This window comes from Cavia porcellus, unplaced genomic scaffold (assembly GCF_034190915.1).
Source record: "Cavia porcellus strain 051 isolate PalLab524CR breed Dunkin Hartley unplaced genomic scaffold, mCavPor4.1 scaffold_1, whole genome shotgun sequence".
NCBI lineage: Eukaryota > Metazoa > Chordata > Mammalia > Rodentia > Caviidae > Cavia > Cavia porcellus.
Window position 1 is genome coordinate 201,228,583 of NW_026947484.1, and position 21,177 is coordinate 201,249,759.

At 42.4% G+C, this 21,177-nt stretch overlaps 1 protein-coding gene across 18 annotated transcripts in view; it reads left to right on the forward strand.

Annotated features, from left to right (window-relative positions):
* The window catches only part of Ralgps1 (Ral GEF with PH domain and SH3 binding motif 1), a 266,014-nt gene that overhangs the window by 30,093 nt on the left and 214,744 nt on the right, over positions 1-21,177 (forward strand). For 15 of the 18 annotated variants that reach the window (XM_063227834.1, XM_063227863.1, XM_063227922.1 and 12 more), the window contains 2 exons: positions 9,367-9,488; positions 13,062-13,169. In XM_063227834.1, coding sequence (XP_063083904.1) covers positions 9,432-9,488; positions 13,062-13,169 — 165 coding nt within the window. In that variant the 5' untranslated portion in view covers positions 9,367-9,431. Of the gene's footprint in view, positions 1-4,175; positions 4,278-9,366; positions 9,489-11,086; positions 11,172-13,061; positions 13,170-21,177 lie in introns of those variants that run through there. The other 3 variants (XM_063227842.1, XM_063227917.1, XM_063227906.1) reach the window with 3 other exon arrangements.

The window sequence follows — 21,177 nt, forward strand, 5'->3', positions numbered from 1 at the left end:
GTGACCTGTTTGAGCTGGTCCCTGCTCCACTGCACAGGTGAAGGCACTTCCTTCCTCAAGGGCTTGCTCATCTCGGCCTTTCCCTCTGTGTGTTTCACTGTGCTTCACCATCCCTGCTAATGACCAGTGACCATTTCCATAATCAGCTTTGTGTCCTGGCTCTGCTGAGCTCTGTGCTCCAAGGAGGCTCAGCAACCTGTGGCATTTTAGACACAACTCTGGCTTCTCAGCCCATTGTCTCTCCTTGGGGGAGGAGCCAGAGTGTGGGTGGACAGGTGCTGATGAGCTCAGAAGTAGCAATGGCATTTCACTCGTGACGCATGCTTACATGGTCAGGGCCTCTCCTCGAAAGCTCCCAGACACTGCTGCTTGCCAGGAAGGAGGTTTGGCCGGTTTGGAGAGGGTAGGAGGAGATGGTGATAACAGAGCCACCACCCTTACACAAGTTACCGGCAGGTGGTCCAGCCCCAGAGTGATGGTCACCCCAAAGGGAAGCTTTTGACAAGTGCAAAATCCAGTGTGGGGTGGCCATGATTCACAGGGATTGAGTGTGTGTGAATGAGTGTGTGCACACACATGTGTGTGTTTTTTACACAGTTTTGTCTTTGTCATGGTTTCTGCACTTGACACAGAAAGGACACGTGAGCTGTGGCTCAGTCCACCGAGACAGCATGTCCTCCCGGGAGCAGAGGCCTTCTGGCATGCTGGGGCTCTCTTCATATTATGGGCAGTGTTTAGAAGAAATCCCTCTGTTGTAATTGGACATGCCTGGATGTGTGTATTTTCTTTGAAAGAGCCTCCATCAGCTTAGGAAAAAGTGATTACTCTGCCTTCTCAACAGGGTCCACATCAGGCCGTCTCAGGCTATTTCCTTGGTTTCCTGAACCTGAAATGTGGAAGGAGTATTTTGAAAGTTTGGAAGGAGACCAGCACTGCATCTGGGACTTGCCTTTTCCTTCTTGGGAACCCACACACACAAGACCAGACTCTGTTATGAACAGAAAAAAGCGATGTGGAATTGTTCTGTGGTTCTGATACAGCTGCCACGTTCTTAAGAAGTTACATCATGAGAACTGCTTTTTCTACTGCAGTGTTTTGGTTTCCAGGGAGGCATTAGCAGCGTGCGTGCGTGTGTGTGTGTGTGTGTGTGTGTGTGTGGTGAGGTGAGGTGAGAAGCCAGGGTGGGGCGGGGGAGGGAGAATGGGGTTTTGGTATAGACATATTAATTTGCTCAAACCCAAAAAGCTGGTGCTACTCTCCGATGCTGACCTGCTCCCTGACAGCCTGACCAGCACAGGGCCTAGGTGGTATAGACATGTAAGGTGTATCCTGACAGTACAGTTTCGTCTGTCTCCCTCAGCTTGAGTCTCCTCATCTATTTTAAAATGCATATAAGTTCTCCAGCAGAGCCCATGCAGAGTTAGTGTCTGACGAGTAGGTGACGACCTAGCCGTGTCTGAGCTCCTTGAAACCGGTTGATGTGACTCCTCTGGACAGAGTTGGGCTGGGAGAAGCTTTACCAAGTTTACCTGATAGATGAGGAGGGATGATCAGGGGCCAGTCCTGCTGCTGTGGTCATAGCTGTGCATGACAACAAAAGCCACATAGGTGGCTGCTTCCTCATTGGCTGTGCATCCCTGAGTCCATGGGAAGCTGGGGTGCTGTGGGGCTCGTTGGGAAGGTGAGAATGGGCGATTGCTGCTTGTGCCCTGGCACACTGTGCCTCCACATGCTCACCCCACACCCGACTCAGGTGATGGCTCTGCTCAGTGATGCCTGCTTTGAGCCAGGGGGCCTTGGTCTCCCCTTCTTTGTGCTCCAGGGAACCTGTGTCTGTGATAGTGCGTATTTTTCATCTTGTACCACACTGCGGGGTCCTTGAGAGCAAGGCTGCATCTTCCTCCACTGTGTCCTCAGGGTGGGGTATAGTGGATGGTGTTGTGCGGTAGTCGGGAACTTCTGAGAGACATGGGGCCGAGAGGCTGCCGTCTGCCCTTTCACAGCAGCCCCACACATGGACGATGCTCTCAGTCCTCTCCCGTCCTCTTGTCCCGTGAGCCCCTCGGCACGTACAGCAGTCTGCCTTCCAGACCAGCCCACACCTGCGCCTTGGCCAGGAGCTGAGCCCTTGCCCTTTCTCCTCTCCTGACTGCTTCACTGCTTCCATCTTGGGCTTCTTCCTGCCGGTCACCACCATGATGTTTAGAAACGGTGCAAACCAGATCACATCATTTCCTGCACAGCATCCTGGAGGTGCTTCTCCCTGTGGCCTGTGAGCCCTACTCTCTACCTCTGCCGTTGGACAGTTTCCAGCCAAGCTCCAGCTGTGGTCTTCTATGTCCTGGGGAGCTGAGATGTCCCTTAGGGCTTTGCGCTTGCTGTGATTTGCAAAGAACACTCCACTGATCTCCTTGGCTCCCCTTCAGTTATGGGGGGTACAGCTCAGTGGTGAGGCGTGTGCCTAGCATGCACAGGGCCCTGAGTTTATGCACTCACACCTCCAAGCAGCAACCATAACAGCAACAGTATAAAGCAAATAAAATGAAATAAAACCTCAGCACGCGTCCTCAGAGAGCCCATCTTGGCGGATACCATCTTCCACCTCACTTTATTCCTTCAAGCCTTTGTCAGGATCTGAAATTCTCTCCTTGGTTGTGTGTATTTATTGGCTACAAAAGCCATGGGAGCTGGGACCTTAAGAGCAGGGTTTTTTGAGTGGAGTGTCTATCAGTTGGACAGCTTTGTTTTCACTAACTTCTGGTTGAAATTTAGAATTTCTCTCATTTACTAATAGAAACATGAACCACAGTGATTCTAACATACTTGGAACTTTGGCATCAATAGAAATCACATATATTTTTATATTACTCAACAATTGTGGGCATTTCAGTGTATACACTCATAACTTTTGAAATTGTTATTTGTTAGACTTACCAACAGATCTTACTATGTAGTAGAATAATAATTCTACCTATTCCCTTTCATGAAGAAATATTAACAGTGCTATAAATTTTTAAAAAAATAACAGTTAATAATAAAAATAAAAATAATTTTAATTTTGATTTCATTGGTTTCTTATGTAATTGTATTTCATGCATTCAAAAACACTCCTGTGAGATGGGGTCCTGCAGGGCTTAAGGCACAGAACAGTTAAGAATACACAGCGGCACACAGCGGGCCAGGAGTGGAGGTGCATCCCTATAACCCCATCTGGTTGGGAGGCTAAGGCAGGAGGATTGCAACTTTGAGGCCGGCCTGGGCCATTTATTGAGACCTTGTCTGTAAATGAACAAATAAAACAATGCCCAATAAATGAATGAATGATATGTTTTTTCTTCCATCCCAGTAAGTTTACTGCATTTTCAGGGTCAGGGTTAGCATGAAGTTCATGTCTGGGATTGCGCCTTCGTTGAGGTCTTTTTGAAACCTGCGTTACCACTTTACACTGAGAGTGGCATTTATTTATTTATTTATTTACTTATTTATTTATTTTGTGTGTGTGTTTGTGTGTGTGTGTGTGTGTGTTTAAGAGTGGAAATATTTATTGAAAGAAAGCTTCTGTCTGAGAGACAGAAGAGGTCCCGAGCAGGTTGCTCTATTTTGTGGTTTTTTGAGACAGAGTCTTGCTGTGCAGCTCAGGCTGGCCTTGAGCTCACTTTGGAGCCCAAGCTGGTTTTGAATTCCCAACGATCCTCCTGCGTCAGCCTCCCTAGTGCTGAGATTACAGGTGTGCGCCACCACGCCCGGCTTGAGAGTGGCATTTATGACAGAGCTCTGCTATTCTGTTACCTGTTTCTCTGTGCATCTGCTTTCTCCTACCCTCACCCTCTGACCAGATTATATGTGTACCCTCAGCTTGGTTGATCAACAAAGACTGAAGTCCCAGGGTTCTGGGTTCCCAAGAGAATAGGCAGCTGCCCTGGTTCAGTTGTTCTGCCTAGGAGACACGGTCCCCCATGTTCATGTTCCTCCCTTTAGGTCGGGGCGCAGTGCCCTGAAGAGAGCCTACCCCCTGATGTAGGCATTACAGCTCAGCGGGGCTCCAGGATGGAAGCTGGATGGGTGGGGGTTTCTCTGGCCTGGTAGGGCATTCCATTCGGGTTGGTTCTGTTGTTGCTTAGCATGTGAGATATCACTTATCTGTTAGTCGCTGTCCATAAATTAGGCTATTTCTGTCAGTGTCGAGACAAGCAACACTCAGACCAGACACAAGCCCGCTCTCTTTCCAGCTCAGGCCTAGAAAACATAACCGGTCACACACTGCAGCTGCCACTGAGGTAAACTGGGGTCATGCCAGGAGTAGAAGGGTGTCTTTTGGCAATGGCAGATAGAGCATCTTGAGTGTTGGAGTCCTGCACATGGACGTCTGACCAGGGTCCCTGGCCTGGGAGCCTGGAGCCCATGCTACGAATGATGCTGTTTTCTCTTGAACATTTAAAGTCGGCTTTTGTTTGTTTATTTGTTTGTATGTTCATTTGAGGAAAGGAGAGTAAGAATAACTGAATAGAAATGAGGCTGACACTAGTAGTAACTAATTATCTTGACCACTCCTTGCCCTGGACAAAGCATGTCACATTCACTTCCTGGCCCAGTCCTACCTGTGCTTTCACAGGAGGCTACAGCAGGGTGGAGTGAGAGCCCAGACCGAGTCTTTGAACCCCTTCATCCTTCCGCAAACCATTCCTCACTTTTTCAGGAATCAGGTAGTTTCTGCCACCTGAGACTGTCATGAAAATGAAATGATCTGGACGCACAGTGCTTACGTTGTTCCTCATCTGGTGTCTGCGCCCCTTGCCAGTACTGTTACTGATGTGCAGAGGACTGAGAGGGGCTGGTGGCAGTCTTCTGATGGGAGGCAGGCCAGTGGTGGAAGAGACCAGGGTGCAGGGGAACCTGTGTGGAAAGGCTGGGTGAGACCAATGGGTGAGGAGAATGAAGACTTTGGCACATGCCAGGCTGAACAGGTTGGGCTATAGGCCTGGGCTTTCCTTGGGGAGAGCCACAAAGTGCCAGGCACAGAGTAGAACAGGAGCAAAGTCCACTTCAGCTGTGAGGCCAGCAGGTGGGACCCGTGGAAAGAGGCTGTCTCCCATTCAGCCTTCCATGGGATTCTGTTAAGCCTGGCCCAGTTGCTGCTCCCGTCTGAATTGAGCTGAGCAGGTTCCACCCCATCATGCTGGTCTGTTCTGTCTTGGGACAGACTAGTTGCGGCTGGTCCAGTTTACCCAGCCTATGGTTGGTTAGTCTGGTTTGAGATGGCCTAAGGGACTGACCTGGGCTCTTGCTGCCTTTAAGCATTCGAACTGGATTTGCTTTTATCTCAGGTTTTGGATTCTGCCTTTCTGAAGTTTCTGGGAATTTCCTGACGGTTTCTGTTGGAAGGTCCTGTCTGCTGTGTGCCTAGAAACCTTGCCCTTGCTTAGCACTGCTCCTACCCTCTTGATCCTGATTCTTGTGCATGGGAAATTTCTTGAAGCTTGCTTATTAATATCACTGTTCTTTGTTGTCATGTGCTAATACAATAGGTTTTTAGTACTTTAATATTTATTTGACCATTTCAAAAGAAATTTTAAGCATGCAAGTTGAGATACCATCATGAAATTGAGGTCTGGGTGCTCCTTTTATTACGCTACAGTTGAAATGTCATAGAATCCAAATTTCTGGAGCCATGTACCTGTCACCACCATCCACTTTTAGACTGTTTCCATCACTTTAAAAACACCCTTGTGTCTATTTACAGTCAGTTTGGCTTCTACCCCACTGATATGCTCTTTTGTATCTACAAACTTGCCTTTTATGGGGATTTCCTAAAGTAGAACTGTACAGTACATTCTTCTGTATCTGACTTCTTTCACTTAGTGTAATTTTTTTGTCTTTTTGAGACAGGATCTCATTATGCAGTGCAGGCTGGCCTTCAGCTCACTTTGTAGCCCTGGCTGGCCTCAAACTCACAGCATTTATCTGCCTCAGCCTCCCAAGTGCTGGGATTACAGGTGTGTGCCACTGCATCCTGAAGTGTGATGTTTTTGAGGTTTAATCTTGTTTTAGCTTGTATCTGTATTTCATTTCTTTGAGCAGCTGAGTGGCTTTAGTTATGTGGATATACTGCATTGCCTGTCCATTCATCAGTGATGAACATTTGAGTTGTTTCCAGCTTTTGGCTTTTATGAATAATGATGCTATAAACATTCACACACAGGCTTTTGGGTAGATATATGTTTCCATTTAGTTTAGGTAGGTATCTAGGAATAGAATTGCTGGGTTGTATGGTAAACTTTTGTTTAACTTTTTAAAAAACTGGCACATTATTTTCCAAAGTGGTCATATCATTTTGCCCTCCCAGCAATGCCTGAGGGTTCCATTTCTTCACATCCTTACCAACAGTTGCTGTGGTTTATTTCTGAGTGACCCAAGTCAAGTTCATTGTCCTTGGTCACTAATCTGCTGTGCCACCTTGCTTGAAGAAGGGTACATCATCCTGACACCTCAGGATGTGGTTAATTTTAGTGATCCTGAGGGTGTGAAGCAGCATGGCTTCATGATTTTGATTTCCATTTCCCTGATGCCATTTCCCTTGTGTTCATCTATATGTTTTCTTTTGTGAAACAGCTGGGTCATTGTGTGGCTGCTCCTTAAGCCTCACCAGCCATGATTCATGTCCTGGGTGACAGGGAACGTAGATTATCCTAGAAATGATTAAGACGTGCGTGTTCTTAGCCTGTCCCTTAACCTTGCCCATAAAAGATGATTTGGAATAACTACTTTTACGTCGGGATTATCTTGTGGTAAACACTATTTTGCTTAAATGGTTATGTTTTGATCTGCGCGGTTTTGCTGTTATGCCCTCTTTTATCTCAATCTCCATTTTATTATTTACTTTTTTATTTTTATCCTTTTAATTAAGGAAAAATAAGTAAAAAATAGCAGGATATATTATAGTAACCCACTTTGACTTTCCATTATCTTGATTTAAAGCCCTGTATTGCTCTCACCATCTTGTTTTGACTGATGTCCCTCTATTCTGTTTTGCTTGATAGTACCAGGTTTGAAAGTTTAGGCAGCAGCTGTGAAGATAGTGGGATTCATTATGACGCCCATTCTGGTTGACTATTATCTACTTTTGAAGACCTATAATGTCTCCAGTGTTTTGGTTTTGCAGGTTTTGTTCTTTACTGTTTTGTTCAATTTTATTATAACTGATGATATAGGCAATTCTATTAGAGATAGCGGGAGGCATCATGGTAACCATTGTTGATCACCTTGTATTATGCTTTTACATTATCTATTACGTCCACCCTTTTGATTTGACTGACTGTTCTGTTATGTCACATTTGGTTCTACTCTCTTCCAAAAACGTAATAAGAACTGTGGGAGCAACAAAATCCAAAATGTGTAATTGTCATTGTACAAAAAGAGAGGAAAAGAAAGTGCTCTAAACAATATAACTGCATTTATATTTAAGTGTATAAGATAGATAATGATATTACTGAGTTTTGTTGGATCATTGAACAAAACTGTTTGCAGTCTCACTGTTGGAATGTCCACTTTATAAGCTTTAATTTTGTAACTTGAGCAATTATTTCTAAGATGACAATATGTAATCCATTAACTAGTGATTTCCTACTGTTTATTTTTTTCTGTAAACCTGTATAACTTGTACCCTTTCTCTGCTTTTTTTTATCTTTTTCTCCTTAAATAAAATTAAAAAAAAAAAAAGACGATTTGGGTCTTTCCACCTTAGTTTTGCCTCTTAACTTTGTTACTAAAATATTGTACATTGGACAAAGTTATAAACTTTGCCATGTTTTTTCATCTCATGTGTGTTTTGCCAACCCATTTGGAAGTGAGCTGTAAGTTCTTTTTGCCTCTGGGCATTGCCTACTGGTGAAGACCTCTTCCTAGTCACTGGCACAGTGCTCTCCCACTTGGGAAATCAACAGTGACTCAGTGATATCATCTAGGACTCACTCAGCTTTCCCCACATGACCCTTCAATGGTTGTTTATAGGAAAGATTAGTTCTTCTGAATTCTGCGGAAGAAGGGGAAGGTGGGAGGCTCCAGGATAGTCCTGGACAGTTGGAAAGGAAGGCAGGAGAGCAGTTGGGGATGCGAGAGGAGCCATGGCTGGTTGGAGATATGTGAGGAGGAGCCCAGTTACCCTGACATTCCATCTGGCTGCTCTAATGTTCACTGCTGTGTGATGGGGCTTGGAGGTTCAGTCGAGTGAAGGTTGGGCTGGCATTTTCTGTCTTTCCTCCTTACCAGCAGTCTAGGTCTTACGTTCCAAGACCACTTTCCTCATGGGCACTATAGAGTCTGCGGATCCCAAGTCAAGTTCATTGTCTTTGGTCACCAATCTGTGCCACCTTGCTTGAGGAAGGGTGTATCATCCTGACACCTCAGGATGGAAGCTGTTACACCCCTCTCTAGCTCCTCCCCTTTGCTCCATGTCAGTTTGTGTGGAATCTCTGACCTTTGTATCTCAGCCTGTCTGTTTCCCTTTGACTTCACTGCTGCCCCTTCTCTCAAAGGTCCATCCTTGTCTCTTGCTTGGATAAATGGCAGTTGGCTCCCTCTCCCTGCCTCACCACCCTACTGTCCTGGCCATCTTGTGGTTAAACAGCTGCAGCTGCTGGTAGCTGTTTTCTGGGTGTTGTGATGGGGTAGCTGCTCTGGAGGTGGATGCACATGGTGTGGTAGAGCTGGTTCTACCAGACATGGTATCCAGAAGTGACCTGTATGCAAGTCTTGAGTAATGGTGGTGGGACACATGAACAAAGGCACCACGGCATGACTGACTGACCTCTCTGCGCCTCAGTGTCTCCGTGTGTAGGATGAGTGCAGTATTCAGGTCTGTTTCAGGCCTGTGGGCAGGGTTATGTGAGTCCACAGACATCAAGTGTGCGGCAGGCAGTGAGTGCTGTGCGGGGTTACTGTTGTCAGGTTATTACTGCATAGCACTGTGGTACCAGTTTGTCTTCTCCATGGCATTTCTGTCTAAAAGGGCTCAGGCTCTGGTGCTTGCAAAGGCCAGGGATAACAGGCCAGGTGGGAGCTGAAAGCTCCAATGCATGGGGCAACCTGCTCTGCCCAGCTGATGACACCATACAGGGTTATGGGTCCAGTATGCCTAGAAAAGTCAGAGATCTAGAATTCTATGTGAAACCTACTTTTTAGACATTGGTAATTAATTTTAAAAATACTAAATTCTGCACAAGTCCAGTGAACTAGTGAACTTTGTCAGTGGGCCAAGTTTACCATAAAGACTATCATCTTCGGAATCTGCTGAATGTGGCATAACTCTCCCTCCAGGGTGGGAGTCATTGGGGCTGAGACTTGGTTTTGATGAGCTCCTTTTTCTTGCAGGACTTCTCTAGGCAGGTTATGTCACCAGCAGAGGCTGCCCTGAAGCTCCCTGCGGCCTGGAGACTATGTACAAGAGGAATGGTCTGATGGCTAGCGTGTTGGTCACCTCTGCCACTCCACAGGTATGGAGGCTGCAGTCAGGATTGGGTGGGGTTTTCAGCTGACCCAGGCTCCAGCAGAGCCATGGCAGCAAGGCAACAGGCCTGCACTGAATGTTACCGTTCTTAACACTCCAAGGTCCCTGGCCACGCTAGGCGTGAGAGTTGGGAGGCCTTAAGGATCAGTGTGTTTTCTGAAGTTGTTCTCTTCAAAGAAAGCAAATACCTGCTCAGGCCAGCTGTAACAAGTGCCACATTCCATTTTGGTGGCAAGAAGGGATCAGACCTTTCCCAGGAAAAGCTACACTTATTATGAATCAGTTGCACATTCCAGAATGAAGTCAGACAGAAGTCATTCCAGCTGGGCTCTTGTTTACCTTTTTCCAGAGGAAGTGACTATAAGCAGTGGTGATCTGAGGGGGACTTGGTCCAGGGATCCCTTTTGAAGCTTGAGAGTTTGCTCTCCAAGCTTCATAACAGAACTGACATGCAGAAGCAGGGGTGTCATCTGAGGCGGGGTGCCTCTGTGGCTACACACTGGCCTGGCAGGGTTGGGTCCTGGGCTCGCATCAAGCGGGATAATCAGGCAGAAAGTCATAGGAGCCAGTTTGTTTCTTACATATCTCTCCAAAAACTTCTCATATTGACCCTCTTAATGTTGAAATCAAATTTGTAGGTGCTTTTTAAATGTATGGGGCCAGTATAGTTCATAAATAAAGTTACTGCATGACCATCATCATCATCAATTAAAAGATTTAGGGCAATTTTTGACTGAAACAGTCCCCTCGAATAAGTGTACATTTGGGTACAATAGGGTATAACAGGAAAGTTAAAAAAAAAAAAAAAAAAAAGAAACCCTAAATCCCAGCAGTGGATTCTGCTGACTAGAATCAGGTTTCCATTCCACCTGTAAGTTACACTCCTTCCAGAATGAAACTCCTTTGCGAGGGTATGTATGTGTGTTTATAGGAATGGGAGTATGTGTGTGATGGCTGTGTGTACACACTGCACTAAATCTAGTCATCCCTCCATGTTCAAGGATCATAAACCACGAATCAACAGTGCTGAAAAAAATTTCGTGTGTACTGAACAGACTTTTTTATTATTCCTAAATAATATAATATCACAACCATTTATGGAACATTTATAATATAGTATGACAATCATTCATAGAACAGTTATATTTATATTTTGTTATAAGAGATGACTCAAAAGTATATGGGAGGATATGCACAGGTTATGTGCAAATACTAGGCCATTTTACACAACACCCTTGAGCATCTTCAGATTTGGTATTTTTGAGGGGTCCTGGAACAACCCCTGTGGTACTGAGGCCCACTTTATGCACATGCATGTGTGTCAGTACAAGGGTAAGTAAATACTCCATAATATTTGTTGAATGAATAAAAATTGGTGGATAATTGAAGTGCTCGCTAACTCTTGGTGGCTGAATGACACACGCACACCCAGGCATGCCCCTGGGTTAGTGCCTGCTCTACTCCAGGCACTTTGCGTGTTCCTCTTATTTCACCCTCACCACAACCCTATCAGCTGTGCGGCTGAGCTTTATGGATGAGGAACCTGAGGTGTGCAGAGGTAAACATACTGCTTTGATCCCACAGCTGGGCAGGCAGATGGATTCAACTCAAGACTCCCCTGCTGTCCCAGAGTCACCTCTGTCAGCCTGGTTGAGCTGCTTCCAGGAAGGTGGGTGGAAGAAGCCGAAATATTTATAAATCTTTGCCTTTGCAAGGTCAGCACTTAAGACTGGAAAATAGAATCAAGTGCTGATTCTGGAAGCATCAGGAACTGTCTTTATTACTTTTCAGATCCAGATTTTCCTCAGGGGGGAATTTCTCACCTGTGGCACTTTTGTTTTTTTCAGTACAGGGAATTAAACTCAGGACCTTTGCACTAAACTACATTCCTCGCCTCCTGTAAAAAAAAACGTTTCCCTTTGAGACAGGGTTTTGCTAAATCACCAAGTTGCTGAGGAGTTGCTCAAACATGTAGTCCTCCTGCCGCAGGCTCCCAGAACACTAGGATTACAGGCCTGCACCAGCTGCGACAGTTTTAGGATAGCCAGGCCTTGAGCCAGCATCTCCTTGAGAGGGGATTCTGCCGCTGGATTCTCAGCTTTGTTCAGTCACTTGAGCCACAGTGCTGGGATGTGGGAGTTGCTTTATTACAGATGATGAGTGAGACTCAGCAAAATAAAGACCCTTGTCCAAGTTCAGGTAGCAGGCAGTGGGAAGCTATCTTTTCATTCAGGTCTGTCTTCAAAGCTCTTAACCACAGTGGTCTACTGCTTCTTAAGACCACCTCAGGGTTTTCAGTATAGCAGATTCCTTTGTAAAAACCTTTCCATGACACAGGCCTACTGAAGCTAGCAAGTTATGTTCCTATTCCTTTCCTTAACCTCACAGTTTTAGTTGCTGACTAGATTCCCTCACTGGCCTAAAACACTCCTGTTTCCAGTAAGATTGCAGCATTTTTCCAGATATAGCAATTTTGGAAAGAGTGAAATAAGAGGGAATTAATAAAAGCATATTCTGTAAATCCTACTCCAAGATGTTGAGGTTTAATGGAAACCACAAAACCCTTCTTGATGAGTTGAGACGAATAAAATCACTTATGATGAACAGGGCACGAGTTTGGGTGGTAAGCCTGGTGGATTCCCAAAAGTGGAGTTTGATGAAATTAAATAAAATTACAGAGAAGGCATATACAGCATTCTGAGATCCATACAGTGTGGGATTTCATGAAACCAGCTGCGCTTGGGGAGTTTTAACTTCCATTGTTATGGGAGTGCCTTCCTTTGCACGCAGGATTCAGTGTGTCCTTCTCGCAAGGGCCTCTTCTAAGTGTAACTTTCATGACAGTCTCCAAAGCCCAGTGGTTACCTCTCAGCTCATCAAGCAGCAGGCTCTGAATTTCCAGTGTACCACATGTGAAGTAAACCTCCAAGGAGGTCCTCTGGAGGGCCCCTTTAATATTTTGGGCAACAATTTCCATAAGAAGTTTAAGAAAAAAAACCCAAACAAACCAGGTGAACCAAGGTCATGTCCGAAAGACACAGGGGAGCAGAAGATTTCCACAGGCCGCTGGGAGCTGGGGCCTGTTGTCTGTAAGGGAGGATTGTGCTGGGACATTCTGTTATTATTCTGTGGATAGAACCCAGGGTCTCATGCATGCAGGCAAGTGCTCTCCTACTGAGTTCCACCCCAGCCCTGTGCTATAACTTTTTACCTACTACAGCACTGCTGGTCAGAAACAGTGGTAGTGGCCAAAGGTATTTCTGGGGGAGCCGGGCAGAAAACCACATTCACATTCTGGCTTTCAGTTTTGCAGCTCCCTTAGACAAGTAATGTTGCTTCTACTTCCTTATCTGTGAAATGGGTATAATAACAGTATATTCACATAGGATAAACATGAGAGTTAAATTAGAGCATGCATCTGAAGTGCTTCACATAGTGCCTGGAAGCACTGTGTGACTCTAGCATTCTGTGACTCTAGTACCCTCTATTTTGAGGAGGTGGGGGGCAGTGATCCAGGCCAGACCACTCAGGTGGTACCATCTCTCTGCATTCTCCACAGGGCAGCAGCAGCTCCGACTCTCTGGAGGGCCAGAGCTGTGACTATGCCAGCAAGAGCTATGATGCCGTTGTCTTCGATGTCTTGAAAGTGACTCCCGAGGAGTTCGCCGTAAGTGACACAGAACTGACAGGGGTGCTGACATGAGCACAGGGTGCTTTGTGCTTTCTTCCCAGGTTGTGAGCAGTCTCTGTGCTCAACAAGAGGCAAGTGCCGGTAGAGGATGGCACGTCCCCTGTGAAATGCCACAGAAGGGCGCTCTCGGTCTCGACATTGCCTGGCAGGCACCACAGTATTCATGATGAGCTGGTGACAGGACCAGGTCACAACACAGTTAGGGAGAACAACGCCATTTTTAAACAGTGCATGCAGCACGCACACATGAAGTATTTAGACAAGGCCTAGAGTGGATGTTTATGTATTCATATATGTTTGAATCTATGAACGAGGCATATTACTTACTGTAGTTTTTGGTTGTAGATTCCAGGTATTTTAATTTAATTTTTATTCTTTTTATTTTTACTTTCTATAGTTTTATAATTGCCATTTTCTATAATAATAGATAATATTATATGAGCAGTTTTTTTAAAAATTGGAGATCTAAGAAGTTGTTTTTTTTCTCCAGCTGGTGTTGCTGCTGGGCTGACCAGCAGACTGCTCAAGTAAAGCAGAGCTGGCTCCTCATTTTGTTATGACCATTTCCTCCTTGTGGACCTTATAGAAGTGGAGTGCATTGGCTCTGGGGTGACTTCAAGTCTAATTGCAAGCACTGTCCAAGGGCTGTGTTTCTCTCCAGAACCATGGAGGTACTTTAGAGCCACTTTCTCCTGTTCCTCTTTGTGTAGAGATTTCATGCCCTGCCCTGGGCCTTCCTATCACTCAGTCATCCCTGGCTCCTGTGTTCACTCTGTGCCAGGCCCAAAATAATGAAGATCAGCCCTCCAAACCCTCACCAAACTAATTCCATTTTGTAGTGGGCTGGTTCAGCGGGCCCTCCCAGGTGCTGAGGCTGTGCGCCAGACTGCAGTATCACAGGATTGCCTAGTACTGGGGCCAGCAGTGCTGGGTGAGAGTAGTAGAGCACCTGCCAGGGGTGGGAAGGGCTGGAGTACACACAGCTTTTCCCAGGACTCTCAGCGTTTGCCTCTGCTTTTTGCTATTTACCTTTGAGCTATATATGCACTGTAGCTTGGCAAAGAATTGTTGATGACTTTAGTGAAGCTGCAACCTACAGGTCCCTCCTGCCCTGAAATAATCCCCAAAAGTCCATTTGCTCCCTAAGCCATACTCGTCTTCATCTGACTCCTAGTGCCTTCTCAATTCAGAGGCAGATGTTCCTTTTATAGCTCTCCAGAAAATTATAGAACAGCTGTGTCTGAGGGGTCCCTTTAAAACATGCTTAAAACCGGCCAGTGATTCCTCCCTCCTAGAATGAGACCTACATCGCTCCTTCCTGAGGCCCCAGTACTTCTGGGGTCTGGCCACACCTGCCCTGCTGCCCTTCCCCTGGCTGCCTTGCTCTGTCTTGGTCTCTGTCTGGGAGGGCTTGCCCTGCACTTGTGGAATTTCTCTAGCACTGTTTCTTCCCTTATCCTGTTCTTTCTTTTCATCTCTTATTACTACTTAAAGTTACATCACAACACTAATTTTAAAATTGCATATCTCCTCTAGTGGAAAAAAATTCCTAAGGACAAGAACTGAATTGTTCATTGCTTTTCCCCCCAAGACCCAAAATATACCTGGTTAATAGTAGGTACTTAGTAAATATGTGTAATTGAACAAATTCAGTACTTACATAACAGCCAAACAAGGTATGATGTTAATGCTTGATTTTCTGATGGAGAAACCAAGGACTCAAGAAGATTCTTTTCTTAGTTGAATGTTGTTTTTTGGTTTTTTTGTCTTTTCGTTTTTATTGGTACCAGGGATCGAACTCATGACAGCACACTTGCAAGGCAGGCTAAATCCCCAGCCCCTCTTAGTTGAATGTTGGTAGAGGCAGTTCTGAAACTATCACCTCTTAATTACCCACCCAGTGCTGGGAGGTCATATTATGCTCCTGTTTAGATACATATTACGTCTAGGTCTTGAGCTAAATATTTTACATGCCTTAGTTAAGTTCTTTTTTACAATAGCCTTACAAGTCAGGTATAATTATTACTTACGATATACTGATAAACAAATCAGCACCTAGAGAAGTAAGTCACCTCCTCACAGATAGCAAGTGACATAGCTGGGATTTGAACTTGGGACTGACACCCTAGACCAGCCCTTCCCAATGGGAATTTAATCCAAACTACATATGCAGTTTCAAATTTTCTAGTAGCCATGTTAAAAAAGACATGAAGTTACTTTAAGTAAACACTGACTTTATGTAAAAATGATCAGATTATTGCTGTCTAATATCTTTCAAAGTTACAAGAAAAAAGAGAAGATAACCCCTCTTCTCTTCGGATAGTTGAAGAGTGCCAGTAAGCAAATAAAATCTGTAACTATTTTTAAATGACCTGAGAGATGTAAAGAATGAACAGCTTAAGTTGGAAATAGAAAAATCTCAGAAGTGAGGTGGCCAAGCTTAGGAAAGAATTGAGAATAAGAAAAAAATTTTAGAAATGAAGTTGAAATATAAGAAACACAAGAACAAATAAATATAGCAGAAAATGACTTAAGAAAGCGAACTTTTTAATATCAAAATAAATGAGGAAAGAGATCAAAAGACTGAGAGAAAGTGACACATTAGGCAAAGAAGATCCAACATACAGATACTAGGGATCCGTGAAAGGAGGAAGTAAAAGGCAAGGGAGCTGAACCCACACCTAAGTATGTAATTTAAGATAATGTTCATGGAATAAAAGACCCAACAGTAAACACTGAAAGAGCTCACTATGAAGATGAGACCATTAACCCCCAGTGTCTAGTACTGCGGACATATTCTTGGTAAACTACTAGATTTCAAAGGAAAAAGAAATCCTTTGTGTATCATGGAAAAAAACAGCAAATAACTTAAAAGGGAAAGGAAATTAGTCTAGCACCAAACTTTTTGAAATAAACATCCTAAAATATATTTTTATTAGTACCTATTCATTTTATAAAATAGTGGATTTTAAGATGGTATTTTCCTACACGTATATATTTTGATTATATCCACTCTCCCTATTGTTTTCCAACCCTCATCCATTATTCTCTTTTCTAATTATAGTCTCTTTTTTACTTTCATGTCTTTTTTAGATTTCACATATTAGGGAAACATGTTTTACCTGAGTCTGGTTTATTTTGCTTAACGTGATGATCTTAAGTTCCATCCATTTTCCTACAAAGGATATAATTTCATTCTTCTCCATTGTGTATTTATACCATATTTTCTTTATTCATTCATCTGTTGATGGGCATCTAGGCTGGTTCCATATCTTGGCTGTTGTTAATTGTACCTCAATAAACATGGGTGTGTATGCTGATTTTAATTGCTTCAGTTATATATGGAGGGGTCGTATGGCTGAGTCGTATGGTAATTCTTAGTTTTTTGAGGAACTTGCATATTGACTTCTATAGTACATCTACTAATTTACATTTGCACCAACAGTGTAGAAGTATTCATTTTTCTCCCGCATTTATTATCATTTTGTATTCTGATGATAATCATTCTTTCTGGGATCAGATATAATCTCAGTGTAGTTTTGACTTGCATTTTCCTAAGGACTAAAGATGTTGAACATTTTTTCAGATACTTATTAGCCATTTATACTACTTCTTTTGAGAAGTATCTATTCAGTTCATTTGCCCATTTATTGATTGGGTTAATTGAAGTTTTAGTGTTAAGTATTTTTTAGGGTTTTAAAAAATATTTTTGATATTAAATCTCTACTGGAAGAGTAGCTGGCAAAGATTTTTCTCCAATTCTATGGGCTGTCTCTTCACTCTTGCCATATAGAAACTTTTTAATTTGATGTAGTCTTACTATTTTTACTATTATTTCCTATGCTATTAGAGACCTACTCAGGAAGTGTACCTATGACTTAAGTGTTTCCCCTGTGTTTTCTTCTAGAAGTTTCAAGCCTTATATCTACATTTTTGATCTATTTTGAATTGATTTTTATACCAGGTAAGAGATAGGGATCTATTTTCAGTCTTTTGTGTACGGATGTCCAGTTTCTCAGCGCTATTTGTTAAAAAGACTTCTCTGACATGTTTTTGGTCCATTTGTCAAGAATCAGATAGCTGAGGTTATTTAAGTTTTTAGGGAGTTCTTTCTTTCTTTTTGTCAAAGGAAAATGGGATAACATAAGTAGGTTAAGGAAAGAAAAAAAATGTAACCCAAATTTTATATCTAGCAAAACTGACCTGACAGTGTCAAGGACATAGACAGTTGTGTTAGGAGCCTGCACAGCCTCAGAGAATGTCATCCTCTGAGCCTTCCCAAGGAATCTACCAGACAAACTTAAACAACAAGAAAGACAGCATATACATGTGAGACTTGTGGAGAGCAGTGAACACACATTTACTTGTAAAACTAAGTGAGGAATAAAACATGGAGGTTATAGTTTGTAATGGCTATGCCTAGATAGTAAACAAGAATGTGGCTCAAAGTATAAACTAAAAATGGGGGGAGAACTGAGAGAACATATGCAAAAATATCAAAGTTACTTGCAGTATTATATTAGTGATGGTATTAGTATTGTGATTCTGAGGCTGTTGTGTATATAATGTAGGATAAAGTAAATGAATATTTTTGGTGTACTATAACCTAGCATATTCCTCATATATAAGAGCAAAATTTTTGATATAGAAGAAAAGAGATGGTATATATATATGAGTAGTTAAGTTGAACTTCAATTATAAATATTAAATATGAATTCCAGATTGTAGCCTTGAGATATCATTTTCTGTAGAAGAACCCAGGGATTCCTGGAGAACTGGTCAGCTTCCAGTGTGGGACTGGAGATGTTCAGAATGAGTCTGGCATATACTCCAGTTCCAGGAAGGCAGCCATAAGGGACAGTGAGGCTTATGACAGAAGGATTCAGGAGCCATCAAGAAGACGCTCTTGCTTCACCTTCAAAAGGATAATAATTTTAGGTGACTCAAAGCCATCAAACAGTGGGCCACTGCCGGATGAGGATAGACCAGTTTATTATCTTAAAAACTGACAACTGTGAGGAAATAATCAAACATGAGTTCTTCCTTTCACTTTTTAAAAAAAGAGAATCAAACCAAACAAAATAAAACAGAATAAAGCAAATCAAAACAAAATAGTGGAAGTGATACAAGTGGTACTAAAAATGAGATAGTAGAAAATCAACAATGGCTACCATCACGCCTCTTGTTATCTTCAGAGTAGCTGTGCATACCATCAGGCATAATAAAATCAAACAAAACAGAATAGAATAAAACCAGTCAAAACAGTGAAAGTAATACAGGACTTAAAAACAAAATAAAAGAAATCAATAATGGTTACCATAGTATATTTTGTTATCTTTGAAATAACTGCCTATACCATCAGATATAGTAAAATCAAACAAAATAAAACAAAGCAATGAAATGATATAGGATGGATGTTAAAAACAAGATAATAGGGAATTAACAATGGCTGCCACCTTCAGAAGGAAATCTCCCATAGTTGCTATATTGCATATTGATATCTTCTAAATAGATGCTCAGACTGCCGGCTTTAGGCCTGTAAAGTCAGTCAGACACTAAACACTGCCAGCATTAAGCTGCTTTGTTTTGTTTTTCACTTCAGTAGCTATTATCTCAGCCTGTGTTTCTCTGGATCAGCTGGTTGCTTATGAGGTGGGGAAGGTGGTGGGCATTGGGGGGTGGGCTCATCTGTTGTCTTCCAGTCTACACTCCAGCAGGCTCATGGGAAGGGACTGGCTTCTTGTTTCTTCTCCCAGTGGTCTGCAATCCCTTTCACTTTTGAACTATGCCGAATAACCAAGTAGTAGATGAGGGATGGTGTCTCTTTATTAAATTAGTTTAATTAATAAATGGAAAATAAGTGATAGAATTGGAATGTCATTGTTTCCTAACCCCAGCCAATGAATAGATCAAATAGTAAGAGTCAGCAGCCACCAAAAGGAGAGGTAGGCTCTGCCTGCTGACAAAATAAGGCACTGGCGCCTCCAGGGTACAGAGGGGTGGGACCCATGCCCAATAGAGCCTCTGGGTTCAGCTGCTAATTTGCTGGAAATACCAAGGATGGATTCATGAAACCATGCATTAGTCAATGTGGTGTTCTGTAAATATACATAACTTTGTAAGACAGTTAAAATCACTTCATGGTCCTCATTTTTTTTTTTTTTTTTTTTTTTTTTTTTACCGGGATTGAACTCACGACCTTGCACTTGCCAGGTGGGCGCTGTGCCACTGAACTAAATCCCTGGTCCACCTCATTTTTTTTTTTTTTTTTTTGCTAGGGGTACTCTACAGCTTACTTTAGTCCTTCTCTTCTCGTGTTGAAAGCAGAGCGGAAAGTGAGACTAAACTTGTCTTTGTCACTAATAGATTGTGGACATCCTTCCAGGTCAATATGTGCAGATTTTGTTAATGATTTTTTTAATAGTTGCATAATATTTCAGTATGTAATATGCTATAATTTTTTCAGCAAATTCCTTTTAATGGTCTTTTCCAGATTTTTGGTACAACTAATAGTACAGTAAGCATCTATATATTTACCTATATCTATATCGTCTCATCTAATTTTGTATATAAAATCTCCTAATATATATTTTAAAAATTGTTGTGTAGATAATATGCCATTTCACTCTGCATAAGATAATGTCTAAATGCAATGCAGAGCTGAGGAAAAATTACTGTAAAAACAAAGACTGGATAATTAGCAATTTTGATTTTGAACTGTATATTAGAAAATACGATTGTGTCAATTATAAATTCCTGAATGTAATGATTTTGCTGTAAGTTTAAAAAAGAGAAAGAATGATATTATTCGTAGGAAATTCACATTGAAATAGGGACAAAGAATTATAAATATCTGTATTTTATTCTCAAATGTTTCAGAAAAATGTATATGTGTATATAATTATGTAGAAATAAATGGGAGAAATGTTATTTAGTGAAGTGAGATAAAGGGTTATGAGAGTGCATCTTACTATTTTTGCAACTGTCTTGTAGGTTTGATATTTTTTAACAATAAAAATTTAAAAACCTAGTTACTGCTAGATAACTTTCCAAAAGAACAGAGCCATTCATAGGCCATCCCTGTGATGCACTGCTGGTTGACCTGTGGTGTCTTCCTGTGTAACCTGTGTTTGAGTTCTGCTGTGATTCTGGACTTGCCAGATGTGTCCTTCCTGAAGCTTTGGAGTATATGTATAATCTGAGAAATGCATTGTCAGAGCTGAATACTTTTTTCTCTTTGAGCAATCCTGGTCCTGAATTGGTAGTGATCTAAATGTAAATTTTAAAGTATCTTTTAGTATGAAGTACACATGAGAACAGTTTTCACACTGACAAGAGAACATTTTTTAAAATTTGTTTATTTGGCATTTTGGAAGACCTTACACTATTACCATGGTTAGGAAGAGATAATTTAGTCCCCTGCTGTTAGAAGGGAGAAATACTACATTCAGTGTGCGCATATCTATCTATCTATCTATCTATCTATCTATCTATCTATCTATAAAACAATTTTACAGTGCCATTTTACTGTAAAACCAAACTTAATGTGAAAAAGTTGCTGACAGAAATCTTTCCCCAGAGGCATGAGCACTCTCCAAGGGGGTGGTGGGGATGGGGGTGCGAACCTGAGGGACAATATGTACATATATATATACATATTTATATAAAACAATTTTTGTTTTGGCTAACCAGCTTTCATTTATTCCTATAATACCACTTTCTTCCTTAGGGGCCATGTTGTGAAGTGCTCTTGTAGATATCTCCAGTCTGTAGTGTTCATCTCCACAGAAATACAATATTTTGTAATATGTGAAGACTGGCCATTTCCCTTGCAAGCCTGGGCTTTTAGGGTTCCTGGTCAAGAAGAGAGTAGGGTTATAGGAGGTATGTTCAGGTGAGCAGCTTGCCTGGACATCCTGCGTTAATTTTCCCAAATAAAGATAAGCCATTAAAGGATTTATTAATGAGCTCTCCTTCAGCCCCA